Here is a 26,266-nt window from a genome sequence, read left to right as displayed (position 1 = left end):
ATTAACCAATTATAAACATTCTCTTATTAAATGTTGTTTACCCGAGAGGTCCACGCACGATACGGTGTGCTGGACTTGGAAGAGGTCAAACGATTCCAAGCTGATAGGTGACATCGTTTTTCCTAATCATGCACTGATACTTCTCTGTTACAAAGAAGAAGGTGAGTAAGCAGATCTATATTATGCGTACAGAGCCATTTCATTTCATTTGACTCTAATTACCGTTCGGACACAGGTCAATTGTCCATAATTTGAAGCTAAACATCACGCGATACATATTTGCAGCAAGGTCATGCAAAGAGTTCTAAGCTTAAATTCTATCCTTCAATATCAATCTGTCTGATACGACTCTGCGAAATAATTATTGTCTGATAGCCATCTTCTCTGGGAAGGTGTTCAATCATCCGTTAATGCGGGGTCCAACTCAGTGTAGAGTTGCCTGCTTCTTCCAATGCCTGAGCAACTCGTCTTTGGTTCGCCAGATGGATGTATGCAGCGGGAAGTTTAAACATGCTTTCCAATGAAATTCTCAACTAGTCACGGGGGAAGATATCGAGAAATAACTAAAAAACGTTCAATAGACAAGCAAAAGCCGCAAATGTTTTCGTTACGAAAATGAGACCTGCTGGAACCAAGGTGATAAGAATCTCTTGGCTGGGAATGTACCCCATTGTGGATAAGCTACTTAATATGGGATCCTAGTATACCTAAATGGTAATAATGCTGCCGAAGGGGAGGACGATATTAAATATGCTAACAGTAACCTTATGAACTGTACTATGTCATCTGCTTGCAACGGTGAAGAATTGATTTCTACAAGAAGCCATATGTGAATCGTTATGAAGGGAAATCAATTTAAATTTTTATGGGGTAGGGTGCTTGGTGGGATTTAATAGATAGTGCGTGCAAAATACAAGAGCCCTTCTCTTCACCGGAATTTCTCCCTGGCTCTTTTAGTGTTCATAAATATTTGATATTACACCTCCCTCCCCCTCCCCCCAAAGAAGAAAAAAATAATAATGATGATGGCAATTACAAAACACTCATTTAGCTGAACTTGATGCTGTTCAGTACATAAAGGAGGGGATATTTTAGTAACCCCTCTCCCATTACACTGCAAATGTTTTTGCATGGGTCCCCCTTTAAAGCCAACTGTTTGGCACGGCCCCCTGTCAAATATCACCAGCCCACGCTTTCCTCTCTTTAATATATCTTTAAAATGGACATTTTGTAAACAAGTTATTTTGTGTGCCGCACTTTCACTGCAAATGTTTTTTGCATGATCCCCCCTTTGAAGGCAAATTTATTGGCATGCCCCCCTCTAATACATTGAAAATGAACGGTCCCTAAGCATCAACATTGTGCAATGGACACTTCTGAAAAAACTCTTTAGTAAAACTATAAAATAAACATTTAGTAAACTATAAACTCTGTGACAGCAACATTTCGCTGTTCAAAAATCAGATGCCTCTTGAACAGCAACTATCAATGTTGTGAAATCAACTATAAACTCTCATTATGAATTTGACATTGCAGTGACATTTTTTATCACAAACTTTATATGTTCTAACAGCAACATTTTGCTGTTGAAACAATAATTATATACAATAAAAATCAAATTGCTCTCCAACAGCAACTATAAAATACATTGTAAAATCAACTATAAACATCATTATGAATTTGACATTTCAGTAACATGATGTACCCTGCTAAACAGTTAATTTTTATCACAAACTTTATACGTCCAACAGCAACATTTTACTTTTGAAATAATATAGACTATAAAAATCAGATGTGTCTTCAACAGCAACTATAAAATATGTTGTAAAATCAACTATAAACTATCATTATGAATTTGACATTACAGTGACATCATGTACCCTGCCAAAGAGTTATTTATTTTTATCACAAACTTTATACATTCTACTAACAACATTTTGTTGTTGATATAATATAGACTATAAAAATCAGATTCCTCTTCAACAGCAACTATAAAACATAGGCATGCAAAGCATGCAAGAGTTTTTTTTTTTTTGTGAAGTGTCGGAGATAGGAGCTTTCATGGAGCTGTTTATAGTAATGATTTGGTTAATTTGAAAAGTTTTATTGGTTGCAATGTACAGCAACAAAGAAACTAGGAATTTATGATGTACATACAATGTTACATCGGTCATGTTAAGATAGCTAAATAGTAAGCCATAAAATGTTTGACTGAACAAACTACAGTAATCTGACACATCTCAAGATTAATGTAGATACCATCTTATTTTTTTTCTTTGATTCGTTCTTTGATAAAATCCACACTGTGATTGGTGTGACATGTGCACATGCATAACTCCCTCACTCACTAATCACATAGCCCTTTCAACCCCCAAGAGGAATTTTTGCTCAAAAATACTCAAGTTAAGAGACCTTTTCGCATTTTATAGGAGTCGTAAGTTTACCCTTTTTACACAACACAACACAACAACACTACTTCACCGAAAATAGAAGGAAAGAGAAAAAAAACCTCTCTGACACATTAAAAGTCTGATTTAATTGAACTGCACTTTAACTTGGTGCCACACAGTCTTCAAAGAACATTTGAGCAGTTTTGATACTTTTTACCTTTAAAAATATCGGGCTGAAAAGAATGTCATAAAATGCCCATCAAATAAAAATAAACTGCTACTGCAGAGACGTAAAAACCGTCCAGAAATGAAAGATTCTTTTTTGTTTAATATCCTGGGAACAATAGCTGATAACTTGTCTGCTCTAATTGAATCTACTCCCATATGAAAAACAAAAGTGTTAAGTTTTCATTTGTAACTAAAGACACCAAACATCTTGTGGGAAAGAGTGGTGACGATTCGTCAGCGCTACTTGAATTTAATCCCTTGTGAAAAACAAGAGTGTCAAATTACCCTTTGTAACTAAAAAATAAATCATATCTCATTATATTTACATGTAACAAGAACAAAACAATTGTCATCTGCACTTACTATTGTAAACGTTAGAACTGTTTCAAATCTAAATAGTCTCGTCTCCTCTAAAACATGTCCTAAGAACTAGAAGCAACGATTTGTGAGCTCTAATCGAATTTACATGTACTCCTCGTGAAGAACAAAAGTATCAAGTTACCTTTGTAACTAAAAATAAAATATCTTGTTGCATTTGCATACTACTAACTCACAAACTGTTTCAAACCTCAAGGCTCATCTCGTTCGAAACTAAAATCCTCAGCCTAACCCAGAAAAAATGTCGAAGTAATTAAGCCAAATATATGAATACTTCCTCCTCTTTTATATAAGAATAAATATGGCCGTTCTTAACTGTGTCGGAATCAGATCTTCTCATATATCATTTACCTTTACAATAAGAAATTTTATTGGCTGTTTATAGTAGATCCAATCTGATTGGTGTGACATACATACATCTCTCACTCACTCACTCACATATCCATTGACCCGTCCATAACATACCCGACGCGCTGACTAAGAGGTATTTTTTTACAAAAAAATAACTCAAATATGGTGTAAATTAAGTCTACTATAAACTATCTATAATACAAATTTAACATTGCAGTGACATCATCATGTACCTGCAAAACAGTTAACTGTCTTTCGCCAAGTGGCAATGTTTGTTAAGCTATATTGTGCAGTGCAGGGTAGAGTGTAAAGTACAAACTTAGGCAATTTCTCTTCAATACAAATTCTTGCTGTTATAGAATAATCTCTCAATTGAATTCAATCTGAAATAAGATAAAATGAAACAATCATTTCCCTTATAAAAGTAACCAAAAAACCCAATTTTCAGTGTAATAAATGGTATATGCAACCTAGCTAGAGCAACAGTGATGTTTGTAACACACTTCAAGATCATCAAAGTCAGTAACTGAGAGCTGACCACCAAATTAAGTGAAACAGAAAATAACCACTTAAAACATCAAAGGATGGCTTAAATAACTCATTAAATAAAAGAAAGCAAGAATGGGCAAAATTGAAGAAGATTTAAGGGGATTGCAATGGGATTTTTTGAAAACCCTTCAGCCTAACAGCCTTTCAAAGTTCATATCCCTGTTGCATGATAGCAACAGTGAATATAACTGAATATAAATTAGAATTGGACATACTTGTTTATCATGAAGTAAAGTAAGTAAAGTTAATAAGGATCTGAAGGATAAAAGTAGCATAAAAAAACCAGCAAGAAGTGAAAAAAAGAGCAATTCACACATTTAAGAACTCACCCTCTTCTTGCTTTCCTAAAACATTACCAAGAAAGCACATGGAAGTCCACTGCGCATGCTAAATCGTCCAGTCACGCATTTTCCTCTGCACATCCTAAATCTTCCATTCGCGTATAACCACAACTCCTTGCACCATACCACATCACTGTGCATCCTAAATCTTCCATTTGCCCATAACCACAATTCCCCTGCGTTTAGTAAGAAAAAGTGATTGCAAACCCCTATAATGTAACCGTATATTGATGAGGCCACCACGCCTCCCACAGGATGCACTCATAGCACCCAATAACTGGGCCTGATCATCATGATCAGTGGTGTTTGGTGCAGGCGCAGAAACAAATCCTCTCCAAATTTTACCTATCTTTCTAAATAATTAAAGACAAGATCTGACTTTGTAGTTTAACACCTGGGCCTGGTTGTTTGAAAGCCAGTTAACGCTAATCCAGGTTTAAAAGTTAATCAAAGTTCTAATTTCTCTTAAATAAAAGTGTTTTCACTGTCCATGTTTGTTGGAGTTTGTCGTTGTTCAACGCCAAAATTGAAGGACAAAAAATTTAAACAGAAAACTTCACTGAAAAGTTACGAAAATTGAAATAAAAATTTATGCTAATCCTGGATTAGCTTAATCGTGCTTTGAACAACCCGAACCTGGGCAATGACTAATGCATGTAAATGTTCATGTATATTTTATGTCAAAAGATACTATCAATAATAAATTTCCATTTATTATTATTATTATTATGAAGTATTAAAATATTTTAAGAGGAGGCCTCTAATCACATGCATCTGGTGGTGGTTTTAAGGAGGGTCCTCTAAAAAACTAAAAGTCTAAAAATTATATATTAAAAGTCTAAAATACAGTATATTAATGAAAGCTAAAAATGTAAGACTTAACAGCTAAGGTTTAAACCTAGAACTAAGATTAAAAATAATACTAACTAAGGTTAATTATAAAAATGGTTAAGTAAAAACTGTTTCTGCAAATGTTTGTGTTTAAGAATCCTTTTTGGCATACGTTTTTTGAGCTCACTCAGCAAACTAACAAACAGACAGCAAGTGAAGAGATTGATCCATATAAGGGGCTTTACTTGTTTTGAGCAACAAGAAATGCAATCTGAAATTTTCAAATCTAATATGTGCCATCAGGGGCAAGTAATGATTCTTTTAGCATATATCACTCAAAGAGAAAAACTTGACCACTTGCTTCTTAGTTTTTGTCCAGTCCATCATGAAACTAGTACTGTTGCCCTTGTACTGTAAGGCTTGATAGTCGTCAGCTGTCAGCTCATTAAGACAGCTTGACTTAATTGCTACTGTCAATAATGTAGTCAACATGATTACAGGATAATTAGAATACCCAGCAATAATACTGCTCTAATGACAATATATTAGTGCTGGATGATACATATACACTGTACCCACTCTGATATACTGAAGTATCAGTTACAAATGTTTGCAGTCTTTTAGCCTGTCAATTGCTCAATAAAGTTTTGCATGCAAGTAAGAAACAGATTACATGTAGGTTACTTGTAATCATGACAGTTTTACAGTCAGCTGTCAGAATATTGTTATTTTCTCTCGCAAAAGGTATCTTGCAAGTCAATGAATTTTAAGGAGGTATCTGTAGTTGTGTCAATTGCATAATTTGTGGAAAATACCATCTATCTATTTGGCACATAATGTGACCTCTGAATGACAGAAGATGATTTGCTTTTACTGTAAGTTATGTCTCATGCATAGATCAAGGGTGTTTAATATGGACTACTTAGGAAACCATATGGCCCATTTCATCATGATATAGTTTGTCATGTTATTATACTCATTCCCATTTGCAATTCGTCTTCCTTTTGCAGAATGGTTACATAGCTGTTACATTTACAAATGGAAGAGAATGTTGTGTAAATAGCAGCTGTCAATCAGTGTCATGTCTCTGACTCACCTTGAATTGTTTGACCAAGTGGGCGATTACCCAACACCTTTCAATAGACATGATGATGAGGATGAGGACTATGATGAAGATGAAGATGACGAAGATGGAATCCCTAAGATCAGGATTGGCATCTGTGCTATGAGTAAAAAGGTGAATCTAAACCTGCCATCATATCTCTATATGCCTTAGCTTAGGTGTGAGTCTCATGCCTTGATGTTGAAAACTTTAATGTCTTGTGTACTCATGACTATGGACCAAGCTCTTGGCCAAATAAAAGAAATACCCTATTTCTGACCATAATGGGTAACAAACCAAACCCTTTGGGGCCTCACATACTGATATAGCCCATACAAGGGAGTACCTCCCACTCAGAATTGACAGGGAAATTTCTGAGGCCTTCTGCAACAGTTTTTAAACATCCTCAGAAATTCGCAAATGACTTCAGATATCTTTCAGTTTGGGTAATCTTTGAAAATCCTGGCACTCAGGCTAGGATTATAAATTTCATGCCTTTGACTCTGAAAACGTTTGCGGTACATGTGCAGTATATTATAAATTGCGTTCACATAGTGTAACGCAGTCATAATCCAGTTTGTATTGGGAAATTTTCAGACAGATTTGTTTGCCGATTTGGCCCTGGCCCCCCACAACAGGAGCAAATTACATCATGAGCACATGCACGCAGTCACATATTCATGCACCCTCGGCAATAGCAAATGGCCATGAGTTGTGGTAAGAAAACAAATTTTCCGTGTAGCTCGGCAAATGGCCATTATGACTGTCAGATCTGTGGTCAGAAAATAAATTTTCCAGTTTGTAGCTCAACAAATTCCTTGTGGCCATAATTGGTTGTCAGAAAACAAACTTTCCGTGTTGATTAACCCGCCAATTAAGGCCATGTTTTGTAGTCAGAATGGTTAATTAATCTTTTTCCTTTGTGAAAACAAGATGTAAATTTGAGCGATGCAAACAAATTTATACAAACACAAAATTTAAAAACATTTGGCGACACGCTGTCTTGCAGAGTCACTGGTCATTAACGTTATTTTCTCAAGAAATATTTGTTACAAGTGTTGCTAATCTGAAATTGAATTCTAATTAGTGTTGCCAAAAGTTCAAATGCCTTTCCCGGAAAATATTTTGTCCAGTACAAGTTAATACTTAATTAATTAAAAAACACTTTTACCCGTAGGCTTCAACTTCATGTGCAGATCATTATTTGTCATTTCATCAAACTTGATTTTCTAAGGAGCCATTTGAACAAAACCAGAGTAGACCAAACATTCAAAGTATGTGTGAGAACGCACCGCTCTAATCTTTGATTACTACTAGTTTTCAGATATCTGTGGGAGGGGCTGGAGTTTCTGAGTTTTCTACTTTACTTTACTTTTACTTAGGGTTCCTGCCCCTTCCTTAGTGGCAGCTCCCACACCTTTTGCAAAATAGTTATATTCAGACTTTTTCCCTATTTTTCTGAGGTTGATCCCATGACCTGGGCAATCTGACTTCCTGTCCTCTCAGATTTCCTCTCCTCCTACCATGCATGTCCTCCCTATCCAATGCTCCCTCCCTGTGTCCCCATCAACAGATTTTAGGAAATACTCACAGTCAATGGATAATATGGCCATCAGTAGGTCATGTAAGTCTAGCTTAACAGGCTGCTGTACATTCTAAGTTGTTCACAGCCTGCAGTTACAAATTATCATTAAGTGTCTGAAAGTTATAAAATTATTAACAATTATGGTCTCAAGATTTGTTAACAATGATTTTTTTGTCAAACTTCTTTTTAAGACTAATTCTCCACCAATGCAAGAGATTCTGAATCGGATGTCTGTGTTTGACTGTGCTGACATCTTTGTGTTTCCTGAAGACATCATCATGAATGTTCCTGTGGAAGAATGGCCAATCTGTGACTGCCTGATTTCATTTTACTCAAATGGATTTCCTCTTGAAAAAGCTATTGAGTATGCCAAACTTACAAACCCTTTTGTTCTGAATGATCTGGAGATGCAGTATGCATTAATGCACAGGTTTGTACATCTGTATTATGACACTCAGTCCCGTCAATTGTAAGACTGGTACTATTAATACTGTAGTTGAAAGGATCTTTAGGAATCACTCTCTGTTGTATTAGCACAAAATTATGATGTTGTCTTTGGCATGTAAATAATTTTTTGGTCTTTATATAATGTGTGTTTATATACTTAGTTACTTTTGTTGAATATGATGTTATACACCCAACAAATAACTTGGATCAGATACCATCTTACTTAATTTATCTGACAGGCTAGGATAAAAGCAAACGAACATGCATATGAATGTGGATGGTAATGTGACATGCACTGATCAACAGTACTGTTCACTCCTTCTTTTTAGACCAACAATGTACAGTATCCTGGAGATTGCTGGAATAGAAACACCTAGGCATGCAATATTGCTACGAGATGAGGATGGAAATCCCATTGACACAAAATTTGTTGAACTAGATGATTCAGTGCAGATTGGTGATAAGGTGTTCCAAAAACCCTTTGTTGAGAAGCCAGTGGATGCAGAAGACCATAATGTATATATCTATTTCCCCTCGGCAGCTGGTGGTGGGAGCCAGAGATTGTTCAGAAAGGTTGGAGACAGAAGTAGTGTGTACTCGCCTGTAAGCTCTGTGAGGAAAGAAGGGTCATACATCTATGAAGACTTTGTAGTCACTGATGGGACAGATGTGAAGGTAAACCAAGAGTTTACCATTATTTAATTACCATTCATCTATCGTTTACAATTTATTAGTCAGTTTAAGACAATTACTTGATACTGACTTTTGATGGTGTAGTATACCTCCAAAAGTTAGCTTATTAGTATATCATTGTGTCTTTTGCATGATGCACAATTGTGTAATTTATGAGGCTGAGAAGAGGTTACAAGTTGCAAAGTTACAAATTACACTGGTTTAAAATTCATTAAGTCACTCCTGGCCGGCATGGGCAATTCTTTGTAGAAGGATACAGAGGAAGAGATACCTCTGAAGATTTGCAAAGCCAGCAAGGTTAAACAGGACCACTGTATGCATGGGATATTCATCATATATCAGTGTTTCTCAATGAATATAGCAAAGTGTCTCAAAGTTAATTTGAAAGGGAAACAAGAAAGAACAAGATCATTGAACAAGATTTTTCAGTGAAGAAAGAACAGGAAGTGACTGTGATACCTGCTGGAAGGCCAGAACGATAAGACGCACACCGGAAAGAGCCACGCAAAAAGGGAAAGATCATCAGTAGCCCTTCTTTGGAGTTCCCAGTCATGCAGGACTTAACAATTGTTGTTGCCATCAAAAGGCACTAGAAAATGACCCAAAATCTTTCTGATGGCTTTTCATATCATTGTGACACAGTGCTGAAAAAACATTCACCCTAGCCCTTTTGCTTATTAGTTGCAAGGAAATTGTGGCCCAACTTGCCTGACTGCATTCTCCAATACGTGGCTTTAATAGAACAGACGTACCTCTTATGTTTTGCAATCTTGTCTGAAACCTATGTTGAAACCAATATTGTTGTCAGTGAAGCGATTAGAAAACACAGCAACATGCCTTGAAATTAAGGGGGAAGCTGCAAGAAGTCCTTGATCTTTTTGAAAGCCCATCTCACATTTTGTTGGCATTCAGCACTGCAGCAACCTCATCCTTAATGATGTTATTGTTTTGGAAGACCAAATCACTTGTGCCTTTCCCAGTACTTTAAAAACGTATTACACGTAAATGCCAATTAAGTTGCCCTGCATTTGCACCACACACTCATCTTAATGAAGGGGCCGGGCATGTTTTGTAATATAAGACCTTGATGGGTTGCCCTCATCCGCATGCGTTTTTTAAAATTCTCAGGGTTGGTGCTGGTGACTTAGAAAAGTCAAATCTGCATGTCATTTGTTAGGCATGTCTGATGAATTTCAACCTATATTCTAAGGTCAGAATCATCAGGTATTGTTGTTCAAACATCAATGTAATCTGGCAAAGGAAGACATTCTTTTGTAAGTTGTAGGCCACACTGTATGGTCTGTCCTTTGGCATGTGAATGTGGAGACGAACTCTTAAAAGAACTCAGCCACGGTATTTTGAGCTATTTTGGCCACATCCAAATTTACCTTTAAATTGAAGGAAACCCGAAAATAGTATTATCAAAAGAAATAGTAATAAACCATAAACGAAGAAGGATTGTTAAGGATGAAGGAGATTAGCATGGATTTCAAAGAACGAACTTGAAAAATTTAGGCTAATCTTTTCAAGATGGGCAAACCGTGACGTAGAACCTTGAACTGAAATGCAATGCCCAAAACGTAATCTGTGAAGTAGTCGTCGGAGATAAGCATTTTATATAACGGCTGTTTTTTTCTCTTAACTCAATCCTTAAAATAAATCGGAGCACCATTGATAGTGTTAAAACGTGACAATTTGACCCTGAAAGATATCTTCTAGTTTGACTGCTCAGTGTATTCAAAAACGGTTTCATTTCTATCTCTCTCATTTCCGGTAATTACCAAATATTCCAGTCGTAAAGCTGGTCTTTCACAACAACGCATGATGATCAATCAATCAAATAAAGTTTGATTGATTCATTAATTGATGCTCATGGTTACAGCAAGTCAGGTGATTGTTGCATCCCCTCCGAGATGGTTGTGGCGGTGTGATAGCCACCACCGTGTTGCACTCTTTTATAAAAGACCTAGTACTCTTGTGCGTCTTTTTTCCATAGATAGATTGGTGATAATCTTGCTGTTGTACTATGACTATGGAAGTGCTTGTTATAGTTGTCTTGGCCTGTCACGTTTGCGGAGATTTATGCGGTAAAGAGTGCTTTTTCTGTCATATGGAAGGTAAAGTGTTCTGAAGATGGAAGAAAGTACTCTGTGAGCATATTCCTGGATATTGTGTGGTCTAAATGTGACCTTTAGACTGTAATTTCTATTCACCGCAACACCTAATTGATGTATCATGACATTCATGTTGATGGCTGGTGGTTGGAACACACATTTTATCCTTTTGTGCACAAGTTGCAAAAACAGCTTCAAGCAAGAAGTGGTGTTACTGGAAATAAAGATTGGTTGCTGTTATGATCACTTCCAAAAACCAGCTAAACAAACAGAATCCTCGTGGAGTTTTGGAGATCTATGATGATGCCACAGCCAGAAGCCGTCTTGGATGATCCCTGATTCCACCCCCGCAACTTCCACAACATATTTATAGCTTTTTAAGCTCTCTTTGGGACTATTCTAATTTTGAAGCATTTTCAAAAGTATCCACGATGACCAGTTTCACTTCCAGGCAACCTTAAATGGGAATTGGCAATAGTATGATGTGTAGGGGTGTAATGACAACGTCATACTGGGCATGTTGAGATACCAACTAAAGTATGCAGTTAATTCCAGGTGATTTTATTAACTTTTGATTGTGATAATTAACATTATTTCAATTCAAGGTGTACACTGTGGGCCCAGAATATGCCCATGCTGAAGCACGCAAGTCTCCTTCACTGGATGGAAAAGTTGAAAGGGACAGCCAAGGGAAGGAGATACGATACCCAATTATTCTTGATCAGCAAGAGAAAGAAATGGCCCATAAAGTTTGCAAACTGTTCAAGGTATAAGGTGACATTTGCTTTTGAGCCTGTATTCCAATTAACCCTTTTTATAATGATAGTTTCTGAATTTTCTTTACCTTTTGATAACAAACCCAGCAAACGGTTGCCTAGATGTGGGGAAGGAATTACCACAAACCAAGTCGGAAGAATCGTTATTACCTTACAGACCCCCATTAACCTTTCGTGTAGGAAAATATGCCTGTTAAGTCAAAGAAGAAACTTTAAAGTATTACGGGTTCGTTGCTAATTTGTAGGAAACTGGGCCCATTCACTTTCTCTTCTGCTTCTTGTTTTATTTACTCGTCATTAATTAGCTTTTTTCTCACAATCTAACTGCATTTTCAAGCAGACAGTTCGCAATAAGAAACAATAAGCAAACCTAGGAATAATATATCATGTACCATCAAGATCTCAGAATGAACTCAGTGACAGGAAGTATAATAATCACTGGCACAGTATCAATTTGTAATGAACTGCAGTTTCTTTGCAACTTTGTCGTTTTGTTTTTCCTCGTAGCAAACAGTTTGTGGTTGTGACTTGCTCCGCACCCATGGCAAGTCATATATTTGCGATGTCAATGGCTTTAGCTTTGTCAAGAACTCTAAGAAGTACTATGATGATGCTGCACAAGTGTTAATGAGCCTTATTGTACAAGAACTAGCTCCTCAGTTGTACAAACCATACAATCTAGATGTGCAAGAGGAAATTCCTGCTGTTAAAGCTCTGGGAGGTACCAGGCTGGAGCTAAGGTGTGTGGTTGGCATCATCAGACATGGTGACCGAACTCCAAAACAGAAAATGAAAATGGAAGTCCGGCATCCAAGGTAAGAGGGAGTTTCCTTCAAACAGTTCTGTCGTCTACTCTAAACATGGGCAATACACTGAATGCCCCAATGGGGCACAGTTACGTAGTATCCGACTGAATTCCAGCTGGATCATTTAGAGAATACCACCTCCAATGTTCTGATTCCTCTTGGGAAGTTTTGGCAGACAACCATGTTATTCACGACACGTCAATTATAATAAACAGATTTCGCTCCTGCTGCGTTTATGATGAACATGGTTATAATCAACACGTAGTGTCATCGATACACGGAATGAAAAGGGAACTTTAAATGTTTTACTCACGGCATTAAGGTTTGTGTAATCAACACAGAACCGAAGAGTAGTTCCTTTGTTACCTACGAACAGCCATGGGAAAATCCATGGGCTATTTGAAAGTAGAGGTGTAACAATAATCCATCATCACCATACAATGTGAAAACAACATTGACAATACTTTTCGATGCTTTGGATGAATGCTCTCAGACATATTAAATATAGTTCATGACGAGAACAAGGAGTAGTGAAACCTTTTCTTATAATCAAATTCTGATAAGTATGAGAAGATACAACTTTTGGTAAAGTTTAAAAAAACCGTTTGGTAGGGTTGAGAGTCACCTTAATTTTCGAAAAGTTTAAGGTGGCTCTGACCTTGCATACAGTGACTGTGCCCGCCTTAGGAACGCCAGTCAAAACCAAACCGTCCTACTGGAACAACACGATAATAGTCTTTTCCTTCGCAGCAAACAAAAATAAAGACAATGCTAAAGTTGCGTTGGTCTCCTGTTACTTTACTCGAGAAGTCTGGGCTTAATTTCACGAGGAACCACGCATTTTGTTCAAAATAACACAACTATTTTCCTACCTCGCGACACTCTACCAACTACAAGTGAGTTGCCGGGCGCGGGTGACCCACTTTTGACACTTAATTGAAATTGAGTTAACAATAAAGATTAGCGAAAAAACTGAGCAACGACGTTTCGGTGTCATCCTGGCACCATTTTCAAGTTAAAAAATATTTGTGCGAAAAGTAAACTAATTTATACCAATGGTAGAGGTGCGAAATTGAATAAATTAAGATTAAGATAGCTGTTCAATGTTCATGTTCATTCCAATGAGGTGTCAAACACTGGTAATGAGTTCAGTGTCTGTTCAAAGCCTAAACAAATACTTTTGCGCGAATGGAGTCTGACTGTGTGTTAAGGCTCGGTTTCTTCTTGCGAATCCACAACATTTCGTGGATCAAGCAATCGAACTTTCCGTGACATTTCTTTAGGATCTTAAAGTTGTTAGTCAGGTCACCAACTGTATCAACTCGGTGTTCATTTTGAAGGTGTTTTCCGATGGTGGTAAATCGGTGTTCCTCAATCTTAATCTTAATTTATTCAATTTCGCACCTCTACCATTGGTATAAATTAGTTTACTTTTCGCACAAATATTTTTTAACTTGAAAATGGTGCCAGGATGACACCGAAACGTCGTTGCTCAGTTTTTTCGCTAATCTTTATTGTTAACTGTATTTCCAAATTTAATCTTATAAGAATTGAAATTGAAAGCCTGAAAACACAAAATGTTTCAAATTTTTGACTTTTTACAACCTGATATGGTTTTTGGAATTATAAGTCCCTTTTCGTGAAAATCTACCCGATGAAATAATAGTGTTGGAACATGACGCAATTATCTTTTCTATGAAGTGTTCCAGGGTCTCTTGTCTCGAAGTGTATGACGTGTGTTTAACCATGTATTTACTCACACAGTGCTATAACGTATTGCTTATTTCTATTGGCAGATTTATTGAACTGTTTAGGAAGTACCACGGCTTTGAAGATCAGAAGCTTAAACTCAAGAAGCCAACTCAGTTGCAAGAGGTGTTGAATATCGCCAGAGATTTGCTGAATGACATAAAGGAGGGGAAGCCAGTTTTTGAAAAGCCTAACAAAATCCATCAGCTCAGAACTGTGTTGGAAATGTAAGACCATATCTTTATCTCTTCAGAAAATTCTGTATTACTTGTGACCCACAAAGGACTCTAGAGATCGGCTGAATTTTTTTTTCCTGCATGGGCAACTAGATCCAGTCACTTCACAACCTGAAAAATTCTCATTTCTCGTATGTTTTGAAAAAGAAACATTAAAGCTCTTAAAAACCTAGTAGTCTGGAAGTATTTTTGAGAGGGAGCACTGAATCTAAACCTTGACGTCAAATTTTGATCTTACCCACAACAAATGCTACTTAAATGCACATCATCAGTTTATTTCCTCGTGTCTCTCCAAGGTATGGTCATTTCTCTGGTATTAACCGAAAAATCCAGTTCAAGTATCTTGGAAAAGGAAAACCTCGAGAGGGAACTGACAGCGAGCACAGTGACAGAAATGTTGAAATTAAAGGAGAAAATGAGGGGGAAAGAAAGGAAAGCGGAGAAAGAACAAGTGCAACCAGTAAAGAATCAAGCCTGACTGAGGAGGCTGATCAGAAAGGAAGTGAAGACAAACTGGAGGTTCCTGTTGACAAGGAACATTCTTTGCTGTTAATTGTGAAGTGGGGTGGAGAACTAACCATGATGGGAAAGGAGCAGGCTTTAGAGCTGGGTCGTGCTTTCAGGTATTAACGAAATTTATTAGTCTGTTCTTCCGTCCTCTCGAGACAACTGCGTATGTTTATTGAGTAGATACTGAAGTAAAGCCTTCGAAATGCAAAGATGTTGATCCCGTGCTCTTTTAATTTATAATTCCTGCCGTTCTTAAATGTGTATCCTTCATCGAAGTTATCTTCGGTTAAAACAGGAGCCTGCAAAGCAGTGCCATTTTATTTCGCTCTGTGTGCAACACAAAGGCTCTCAGCGAGAATAGGGAATTAAAAAAAAATAGTTTTGCTGTCCAAGAAAATACAGTACGGTTATACATTAAGCATTAATGGAGTGTCCTGCTAGTGTTCAAACCGCTTACCACGTCTGTCAAATTTTGAATGGTTTTTTTTTGTTGTTGTTGTTGTTGTTGTTGTTATTATTTTTATTTTTATTGGAAGATCCATGTGCTTTACAATACTAACGTTACCTACAATGCTAACGTTATTTACGTTACTAACATTACGTACAATAGTGATATATATATATATTTAAATTAATTACTACATAGCATATATTACGTTACAAATACAAAATACTAACCAAGCGTACAATTTACAACACAGTACTAACATCGACTTATCACTTGATACAGTACTAGTTTATGATTATCGCTTACAAAATGCTATTTTACCTACTTAATTTTGAATGGTTTTTGATGAGGTTGTTAGAATAAAGTTCAGCAAACTTCTGTAATTGTTTTGTAAGTGTCATCTGTTTCGTCCAGGAACCTGAACACATGGTATATTTTCTAAAATCGCCACATCTGATTTTAAGCTTGTGCAAGTGTAGACATATGCTTCTACAATTTTATCACAGCTTACAACAATTTTACCACAGCTTGCAACGATTTTATCTACAATGTACATTAAACTCTTGCTGTTCTTAAATAGGTGCATGTATCCTGGTGGCCAAGGACAATACTCTAAGCTGTCGGATTGTGGTCTGTTGCGACTTCACAGTACTTACAGACATGATTTGAAGATTTATGCATCAGATGAGGGACGAGTGCAAATGACAGCTGCAGCTTTTGCAAAGGTACCTAATTTATGGCACTGAAGGGGCATTTAATTAAAAAGTGTATTGTAATGAAATACAGTGGGTGTTTGAAAAATTAAAAAATTTTGTGATAACATTACTCACCATGTTACAGTGTGAAAGTTCAATATATGCATTAGTTTGTTGGTTGCTCTTAAATCCTGAACTAAAGTCCTGCACGTTCACATGCAGGCTGTGGCTCAGGCAGATTGCTAAAGTACATGTAGTATTTTAGCTGACCCATTGAACTGCTTAAGATGATTAATGTCTGACTTCACTTTCGGTGTATTTCAACCATGGAGATGAGGATAAAAAAGTCATCTAATCATTGTTCTTATCAGAAAAGGAGACACGTTTTTACAGCACTTAATATAATACTTGGAGATTTGAGCTTATGTCTTGCTAACATAATTGATTTGTTGTTCGTAGGGTTTTCTTGCTCTTGAAGGTGAACTAGCGCCTGTTCTTGTACATCTTGTGCGTAGTGATAAGAATACTACAGAGATGCTTGACACCCCTGATGATGCCGCAAAGATACTGGGAAAGTAAGTCCCTGTGCATGACTGCAATTGCGGATATAACAATAACGCCATCATGTCAAGTACGAAAACTTTAAAGTTTCTCTGGCGTCATTAAATGCTATCGTTGTTGTTCTTTAGCTTGGGTGGCTATGGAAGCAGAGTCAGAACTTTACAGCACAGGAGAGACAGAATTGTCTTTTATCGTTCATCGTGGTGATACCGAGTACTCGTTTCTTTCAATAGTTAACTGTAATTGTATCTGACGGGGAATTCACACCTTAGTGAACAATTCAGTCGTTATCATCGTTGTTTTTATTTGTGAAATGAATAAGTCACAAACGGACGTGGAGGTATGAAGGAAGGACCTATCGAACTTTCTAGTCTTAATACACCTCACAAGAGCTGGATCGGGTTTGGTCGTCAGTGATGTTGCGCTATAATCTTCTAGTTGGCTCAAGTGATAGTATTCTCTGGTACAGTAGCTACTTTTCCTTTGCAGGGTGAAGCACAGATTACATAAAATGCTTCATTCTAATGAAGATTTCAAGGAAGCAGATTTTGCCAAGGTTGTGAATGTTTTTCCTCTTTTGTATAAAATGTTTCATATTCAAGATATTTTAATTTGCGCATCATTTCCATCGATAGTACATTTTCATCTTCCCAGGCTTCTTTCCACTAGGCACATGGCCATCTCTTTTCTGCTTTCAGAGTAACGTTTTTAATGCCGCGAGAGGGTGTCAAACCAAACAGTTTGTTTCAGTTGTGCCACATAATTGAAGCATCAAAAACGTTACTCTGAAGGCGACAAAAACATTTGTGGGTGTCGCAGTCTACTGAAAAGAGTAACAACCCAAATCCAAATGTTACATTTCCATGACATGGCAGTGATAAAAAACTGTTGCAGGCCTCTAATAATAATAATTTACCCAGGATAACCCTTCAGTACAAAGTACTGCTATCAACGGGGTCTTGCTGACTATGAATTTAAAGCTAATATATAATTATAATTAATTAGTTAATTAAATATATTAATTATATTTTATTAGTTAGCTATACTTAATTATACCAGACACCTATCCCTTTGTTACACCCGTGCGCAATTACCACGTTGAGCTGATAAGCATAATCGCGATGCGGTCGGACTTATGTTCCGCAAGGAACCGAGAAGTGTAAAGAAGAAGTAGAAATAATAATCTTTAGCCCCATGTTTTGAAGCTAGGAGTAACAACATTGGTGCTGGAGTCTGAGGCTTTGACAGTCTGCGTAGTATTTATCAGTTTGTTCAAACGTCAGTGGCACATGCTGGCATGATAGCTAGTGAGCATACGCTTTATAAAGCGGTCAGAGTTCATGCCCTAACTTGAGTCATTGTGTCTTGTTCTTGGACAATGCACCTTCACGGTGCCTTCCTCAACCCAGGTGTATAGACTTGTTAGCGCTTCAGGAAAATACACGCTAAAGAAACCGCAGCTAGATACCAGTCTCATGGGCCACTAGGCTCTAATACAGACTTTAACAGTCGGTCATCAGTAACTGTCATTCTCAATATCAATAACCCAGGGCCTTACCCGGTATGCGGCAAACCAAGGCACTTGCCTCTGTAATTTTTTTCGTTTTTGTTGATTTTCGTTTTGAAGGGGGCAAGGTAAACACTGTTAAATACCTAAGAAGAGAATTTAACCTCAGTCATAATTGTTTATAGCTACGGCCTTGTTACCCGGATAATCACATGTAACAGACCAATTATTTTGTCATTTATTTTAACTAGCTTGCGCCAACCAGGTGTCACTCAGTGATCAATGCCATGAAGTTTGTAAAGAACCCCTACAAAATGTGCGAGAAGATCTATAACCTAATGCAGGCTCTTACGGGACATCTGAAAGAGATGATTGCTCAGAAAGTGTATGACCCCAGAGGTAGGATGCTACCTACTTTGCAGCGTCTTCGTTTCTAGTAAAAAGAAGTGAAATTGCTTCAACTGTAACACTTGCAAGACAAGCACAGGTCTATTAACAGGTTGCTTTTCCAAAGTAGAGTATTTTATCAGATTATCATGAACATGAAATGTTCGTTTCCCAACTGTCAGGCTGATTAACCCATTTTCTCTCTCTTGTTCGTTTGACACAGATCCATTTCTTTACCAGGATGAAACACTCGAGCTGATGATGTACAGATGGACAAAACTAGAAAAGGTTACTTACGTTTGTAAAAGTGCGGACATTGTAAGAAATCCACACAACTTAGGACTTCACAAATCTTTATTTCCTTCAGAGGACTGTATACTTTCTGTACTTTCACAATCTTGACAATCTTTTCGACACACGAGTTCGTGTTCTCTCTCACATTTTACAATCAAAAATTTAGAACCATCTCACCCTCTCTCACATGACTTATCTGTCAATCAACTTGAAGCATGTGACCAGATACGTGACGTGTAACGCAACTACGGAAATCGGACAGACATAAAACACTTGTATCTGTCTCACTGACGTTTTAATCTTTTTTCCGTCTCTTCCTTTTGAGAGCATTTGGAACGTTCTTAGTGGGTCCCCGCCGTTTTTTTTTTTTTTTCTTTTTATCGTTTCAACTCTAACTGGATAACCTTGAATTGCCCCTTCAGTTGCGTTATTTTGGTGCTGCATTTTTCGTGCAATTAATGATAGCTGATTGGGAGAATTGCAATTTTGTCGCGAACTTTTGCATATTGTAGAGCTTTCACATCTAATTGTTCAACATTACTCTGGCAGTTAAGTTTAACAACGTAGCATGCCAAAATCGCTTTGTTGTCTCTTAGGATTTCAAGCTGAGAAGTGGGAAGTTTGATATAAGTCTTATTCCAGATATCTACGACTGCATCAAGTATGATGTACAGCATAACAGGTTGGAACTTGATCAGAAAACCTCGCTTACGTAATTCTCAAACAGTTGAAGTAATTAATTCTAACATGTATCGCCCAGTGAAATGCGAACTCAGTTTTAGGTGTATTAAACACATCTCGTGTAGTCGTTTGGCTGATTGGTTAGCAGGGTATTTGGAGAGTGATCTGTGAGGAGACTGATGTAGAATGTAGTAGATCAGGGCCAATCTCATGAAAACGGTAATGTAGCCTGAATTTCCACCAGTGCTCTTTTGTCGTTGCGCGCCACCAGGCGAGAGACGGCTGACATTTCTGGCTATCGGATATGCAAACCTGTGGTATTGGAGTGACTCAAATTGAGAGTGAAAATACTGTTCCTTCTCACACTTCTCATAGGCACAGCCAGCGAAAGGATAGATACATTTCTTACTTCACCACCGACTGAGTCTTCTTTACTCTGTTATTAAATTTAGTCAGCTGAACTTGATGAACAGTTTGGATTTGTACAAGTGTGCCAAGGCCTTTGCAGATATCGTTATTCCACAGGTGAGTCGATCAGTCGAAAACCTGTAGATAAAAAATTGCGGTTATGGTGTCCATCGGGAATCTGGGCGCACTCGTCTATTACAAACCTTGGGTCGGCTTAAACCCAACCCAATGGCTGTACAATGATGGGAAAACGTTGACCTTTCACTCGTACTAATATCATAGAGTTCGTTTTACGGGGGAAAATATTCCTAGTCAAATTAGAGCTTAAGTGAACCCACTTTTGGGGCAAATTGCTAAGATAAGTATTCACTCACATGTATGTATTTAATCTTGTAAACGTAGATGTTAAAACGTTTAGCTCCTTCTTAGAGATCGGTATAGAGATAAGATTATGGTTGTAATTGCTCTCTTAACACTAACCGTTTAAATCACAACTGCTTTTAATTAACTTGGTTGACGTGTCCCGACAAAATACTTTTCCAACCGTTTTGGGTTGAGGCTAGTGATAACGTTAGTTCTTTCTATGTGGAATCAATTTTGTTTTGTCATATGTGTTGGTAGAGCATTTTTCGTTTTCTATCAAAGAAAAAACCGTTTTTGGAATGATTTGGTCAGCAGAAATGTTGGATATTGCAGATGAATATTTGCAGGTGAATTGGTGAGAAAGCGTCCTGTTGGAGAGTTTAACCAAATCGACGGTCGTCAACTGTTTGACCCAAGTGGGATTAAATATCTTTCAGGAATATGGAATCACAAGAGATGAGAAGCTTAGCGTTGCTCATAGTGTATGTGCAAGGCTCTTAAGAAACATCAAAGGAGATTTGCGACATGCTGACTCGTCAGACATCCATACTCGTCTAAATCCTGAGTAAGAAGTAGACAGAGCATGAAATTTATACTTGTTGAAAACTCACCGCTCTAGAGATCGAGCAAACTTGTGCATATAGAAACAAAAAACAATGAGAATAAAAGAGCGAAAGAGAAAAGTAGGAAAGAAACAGTGGCACATCTCCTGAGGCAAGAATTGAGTAGTTCATGCGTACAGAGTTGGCCATTTCGCTCTCCATTTTGTCAGTTTATTATTTTTAAACACTAGTGTACCTTCATAGAGAATTTTTCATTGAGTAAAACGCGGAAATTTCAAGGCTAGGAGAGGTTATCTTTACATGTAAACAGGACAGCAAGATATGGTTCTTGGCGATAATAAGAAAACTGAAAAAAGTTGATAGGTCAAACAAAATCTCTCCATTTGCATTGTATACGTTAGCTTTACTTCTTTGCCATATTGAATTAATTAACTTTGTATATCTTGCGAAAGTTCTTCACATAGTTGTCTCTATAGCTACTTGCAGAGTGTGGAAGCCCCCCATCGTCAAGTTCGAACGCGACTGTACTTCACTAGCGAGAGTCACGTACATACGGTGCTGAATGCTCTTAGACACGGAAAGCTTTTTGAAGTAAGCCATAATCTGTGTTAGTGTTATCACTTTTAAATTAGTTTCCATGAAAACCAAGAGTTTCGTCTGTGCACAACGCCTGTGGCCATTTAATCTTTCTTAAAACTCAGTGTCCGTCAATCGTAGCCTTAATTCAAGACTATTTTTTTACATCTTTGTTGTCTTTCCAGGTAAATGCACATAGTAGGTGACATCCGTGCGATGTTATTACTATTTTTATCATAGTCTTTTTTTGGTTCAAAACGTTCTAGAATGTTCCAGATGAGCAGTGGGAGAGAGCTGTAGAATTCTTGGAACAGGTTCCTGAGCTTAACTATATGACTCAGTTGGTGCTTATGTTGTATGAAGACCCTGAGGCTGATCCTCTTTCTGATCACCGATTTCACGTGGAACTCCACTTCAGCCCTGGAGCAAAGACCTTGGATGATCCAGAGTTCTTGGCAAGTAGTTCTCCATCAAGAAAAGCTGGTGAAGAGGAGATGAGATCTTCTGCGGCCAATTTCCCTTCAACTGACAAAGATGTAGAACATGCTTGTAAGAGCTGCAAAGTTGATGAAACTACAATGATGGATAGTGGTCACCAAAGTGAGGATACATCTGATAGTGTTATCAATGAAGACACATCTCTTTGTGATCTTACCGCATCCTCTCATCTTCTTGTAACCACAAGCACAAATCCTGGACAGCATGAGGCCGAAGAAAATCAGGATTGTGTGAATAAAGCTGTGAAATGGACCACTGGAACCTCTCAGAGCCTAGAATCAGCTGATGAGGAGGCAGCAGAAAGTAATGAGTTTGAAGCTTATGATGAAGTTGTTTACAGCGGAAATGAGCTCCCACGTTCTGCAATCGGAAGCGATGACTATTCTGATTCTGCCCTAGGAGCAAGTGTAGAGGACATTTATCTTTCTTCTGGTATGTCCATTGACGAATTACCTGAAGAGGAAACGTTTATAGGCAGACGGCGGCACAGCATGAGTGACACTGAACTAAAGAGTTGTCATGGACAACAGATTCGGAAAAAAGGCAGACAACTCAGTAGACGTAGATCTGAAACTGACTTTGCGAACAATGTTGCAACTGCAACACGAGAGGTTGCACAGAAAGACAAAGGAGAGGGAAAGGTCAGTTCAGTGACCTGTATTGTGGAAGAAGATGCATCAGAACGTCATGTACCAGTTGGCCGAGCTAAGTCTCATTCTATGATAGAAAATGTTAATCTTGACAAGAATTCACAAGGTATGTAGTGAGCAATAACCATGCAGTTATCATGCATATAAGAGAAACGTGAGAGAAATCAGTATGGAATAACCAAACAAGTATGATTTGCTGTTACTACAAAAGCCCGGGAAAGGTTAACACTTCTTTAAAAATGGTGTAATGTGATTAAATAGCCTAGGAGGTTTGTTTAACTTAATAGTTGTGCAGTACATGTTAATATTACATATTCAGTTACCGAAGGGAACATGATATGATATGACGCATCTATGTCTAGTAAGTCTTCAAGTGTTTGCCAGTTTCTATCGGATCTTTGAAAGGTAAACGGAATGGTACAAAAACCAAAAGGAAGTACAGTTTGTTGAATAGCCTGTACTGACCATTACTCATCCCGCTTATCCCTAATTGGCCAAGCTATGAAACTTCAAGAAGAGTATTACACATGGTATATTGTTCATTGGGTTATTATATGATGATATGATGAAATGACGAAAGAAGTGGCCATTTCAAATTCAAAGCGGCCAGGTTGCAATGTGAAATTGTAACTTTGCAGCCACATAAAATTCAATTACTGTTGCAGCATTGTTTAGACTATACCACTGAAACATTGACGTAAGTTTGCATAACATACAATGGGATTTTCCTTTTGATTGACAACAAAGAGTTTTCGCAGATGAAAGAGGCTCTTCTTTTTCTTTTTCTGTGCTGAATCCCTAGCTGAATTGTCTCGCTCACAGCATCTGATTTTTTGTATCCATTTGACTTCTTTCACTTCAATGACTTGGTTTATCGACAGGAACCTCGAAACCTCCAGCTGCTCGCACACGGAGCTTTGAGCATGGTCAGCAAGTGAAGACTATCGAGTCATCTTCTTCATACAGGAAAAGATTCAATGCTGGTAAGGACACTGATGGTGTATTGTCAACAAAAAGGACCCTAGAATCTCTAGTGCTTGGTAATAAAATCTCCTGAGATGGCTCGGGTTTCATAGATGCCATGGCCTTTGGGGATGACTTGTACTTAATTGAACCCCACATTTTTTGATGTTTAGTTTTCAGCATTGTTGATGCAACATGACAGAGAGCTGTTTAAGGGGTTCCACATTACTAGTGGGACTTCTTGTGTGCACTTTGTTGTTGCATTACGTGCTCTAATCACTGAAATACTCGCTGTTGCTTCAACCGATCAGGAGCAAAAGCAAACCACGGGCTTTTGTAACCAGTTTCATTTTGATCATTTTTCCGTCCTGATTGTGGTATTGGTTTACTACTCTCTATGATATCTGACAGGCCTGGTTACTACTTTATTTTTTACATTACGACAGCAGTTGGAGTATCCCTTTTAAAATTGTAACTACTTACTTAGTTGATGTTCAGTTTTTAAGACTGGATTTCATCAGCAACTTAGGATAAAACGAGTGCACTATGTAATTGGGCGTTTAGGTATGTACTCTTTCACCATAAATTAGATCGATGGTACAGTTTGTGTTCGTTTTTCCAACGTGTTCTTCTGTGAAAGCGCCAAAAATGGAGCAAAATGCTCTTTGATGCTTCCCCACTCTCAACTGGTCAGGAGGGGGAGGAAGGTTGGAGGACTTACAGGGCCCTGTTGATTGACGGAAACCTTAATTCGTATTGAAAATGCTCTAAACGTTTATACAATATGCTCTGTGACGCTCGTCACTCTCACCTGGAGGGGATGGGCAGAAACTGCATGCCCTAGGTTAAAAGCCACCACATCGGTCCATAGGCCGAGCAACGGGATAGTAATTTCAGTATTGTTATAGTTGCCCTCAATATTGGTATAACCACGTATTGCTGTTTTTTGTAGGATCTGCATCTGCCATTCGTGCTCTTAGAAAGTTTTCCTTCGACATTCAGAGTGCTTGGGTTGTGAGGCCACACTCCGTTACGAGAAGCTCCAAGCAAAGTAGCAAGCCACGCAGTAAGACCAACAACGGTTTATTTACAAATACTGCATGAACCCCCATAGACCGTGTTTTAAGACGTACTGTCTTGTTCTTCCTCGGTTAGAAAATAAATAGAAGCATTTGGTTGCCCTCTCACTGACCCGCAATTCCTGATTAACTTTGCTCTACACCTACGATGTGAAAGAGACAGGTTATGAGAGATATCGCGCACTAAAAGATGATTTATTGCCTTTATGTAACACCAGATTCCTTCTTGAAAAGGGTAATTACGATGCAACACAATACTAACACTGCCCATTTACTTCATGTATTTATTCATCGGAATTGTTCATGGGCATTTACTGAAAAGGCAACACCTTCACCATCGTGTCCTTCGCTGAAATCACCTGCTGAGATTTGCCATCTAAATTGTGAGCTTTAAAGTTTTTACGTTTTACCTTTTTTATGCTAACTGTTGGGAATTTTGGTTATATCTTAAGTTGCAGAATATTATGAAGAAATGACCAAAGTGGAATCACTGAACCCCCTGCGTACATTGCACAATGCTGTACCTCTAAAGAAGATGGACAAGTTCTTTGACAAAGTGACTGGTCAAAACATCAAAATCCGTTTTCCGCCAGTGCCTTGGCCATCAAGGAGCATTTCTCGGGAGGGTAACGTTACAGACTTGCTAACAGAGGCAATCGAAAAACTACATTCTTGACAACAGTGATCTGTCGTGCAGTCACCATGGACAAGTGTTAGATACATAAATTTAAATATTTTCGCAGTGGCAACAAGCGTATTTTTTAGAAATTTTGTTATTATAGAGCTTTATTGATGTTAAAATTATAAAACTGGTAGTGCGCAAGATGTAAATCAGGTATTTTTTATTAAATTTATGTAACAAGTGTTTAAGAAAACACATCACGGGTCTCAAATCATGAAAATATTATGCCAACCTTTTTAAGTTCGAAAGGGAGATCCTCCATGGCTTCTTGCGTTTTTAAAGTACAGTACGGTATTTTGCACAGTGTGAACAAAGTTTTATTCATTCAACCATGTATTCAAAAGATTGTACATTTACAGTGTTGCTAACCGGCAAGTCAGGCTGGGAAAAAAGACCGACGAGGTTACAAATTATAAAGCTGTAACGCACAAGAAACTTAGGTAGCTAGTGTTCAAATTATCGCAGCCACTTCAAGAGGATTACAGTGCAATGTGATTTGCTGTACCGTGCTCCGATGCAGTATGCAATGAATCAAATATAATGTAAGTAATGTAACAGTTCGCTACGCTTGGCGACTATTTTACAATAGTATTACTGTGTCATTGTAAGACATGAATTATACTACCGAACGAAAGGCAGAATTGATTTTTGATCTTAAAACGCTTCAACGAAAGAGATACATAAGTTTATATATTTTGTTGCCATGGCTATCGATTTTAAACTTATAAGACATAATTTAGGTATTTTTATCAAATTTATATGAAATGAAACATTGTTGTAAAATCAAATAAAAGTGAATTAAAAATATAGTATTTTAAAGTCTAA

At 37.7% G+C, this 26,266-nt stretch overlaps 1 protein-coding gene across 1 annotated transcript; it reads left to right on the top strand.

Moving 5' to 3' along the window:
• Window positions 1–31: 31 nt before the first annotated feature.
• Window positions 32–26,266, top strand: LOC110047212 (inositol hexakisphosphate and diphosphoinositol-pentakisphosphate kinase 2-like). The gene is made up of 21 exons (XM_020752964.2): window positions 32–161; window positions 6,079–6,305; window positions 7,947–8,185; window positions 8,532–8,877; window positions 11,615–11,776; window positions 12,293–12,600; window positions 14,388–14,567; window positions 14,873–15,199; window positions 16,115–16,259; window positions 16,689–16,804; window positions 17,280–17,346; window positions 18,549–18,696; window positions 18,908–18,972; window positions 19,575–19,660; window positions 20,112–20,184; window positions 20,868–20,995; window positions 21,470–21,584; window positions 21,836–22,823; window positions 23,599–23,700; window positions 24,633–24,746; window positions 25,212–26,266. The coding sequence occupies exons 2-21, from the start codon at window positions 6,150–6,152 to the stop codon at window positions 25,433–25,435; spliced, it is 4,089 nt and encodes a 1,362-aa protein (XP_020608623.2). The 5' UTR covers window positions 32–161; window positions 6,079–6,149; the 3' UTR covers window positions 25,436–26,266.

This window comes from Orbicella faveolata, unplaced genomic scaffold (assembly GCF_042242905.1).
Source record: "Orbicella faveolata isolate gen_17 unplaced genomic scaffold, um_ofav_v1 contig_1, whole genome shotgun sequence".
Taxonomy (NCBI): domain Eukaryota; kingdom Metazoa; phylum Cnidaria; class Anthozoa; order Scleractinia; family Merulinidae; genus Orbicella; species Orbicella faveolata.
This window is presented reverse-complemented; position numbering and strand designations above follow the sequence as displayed.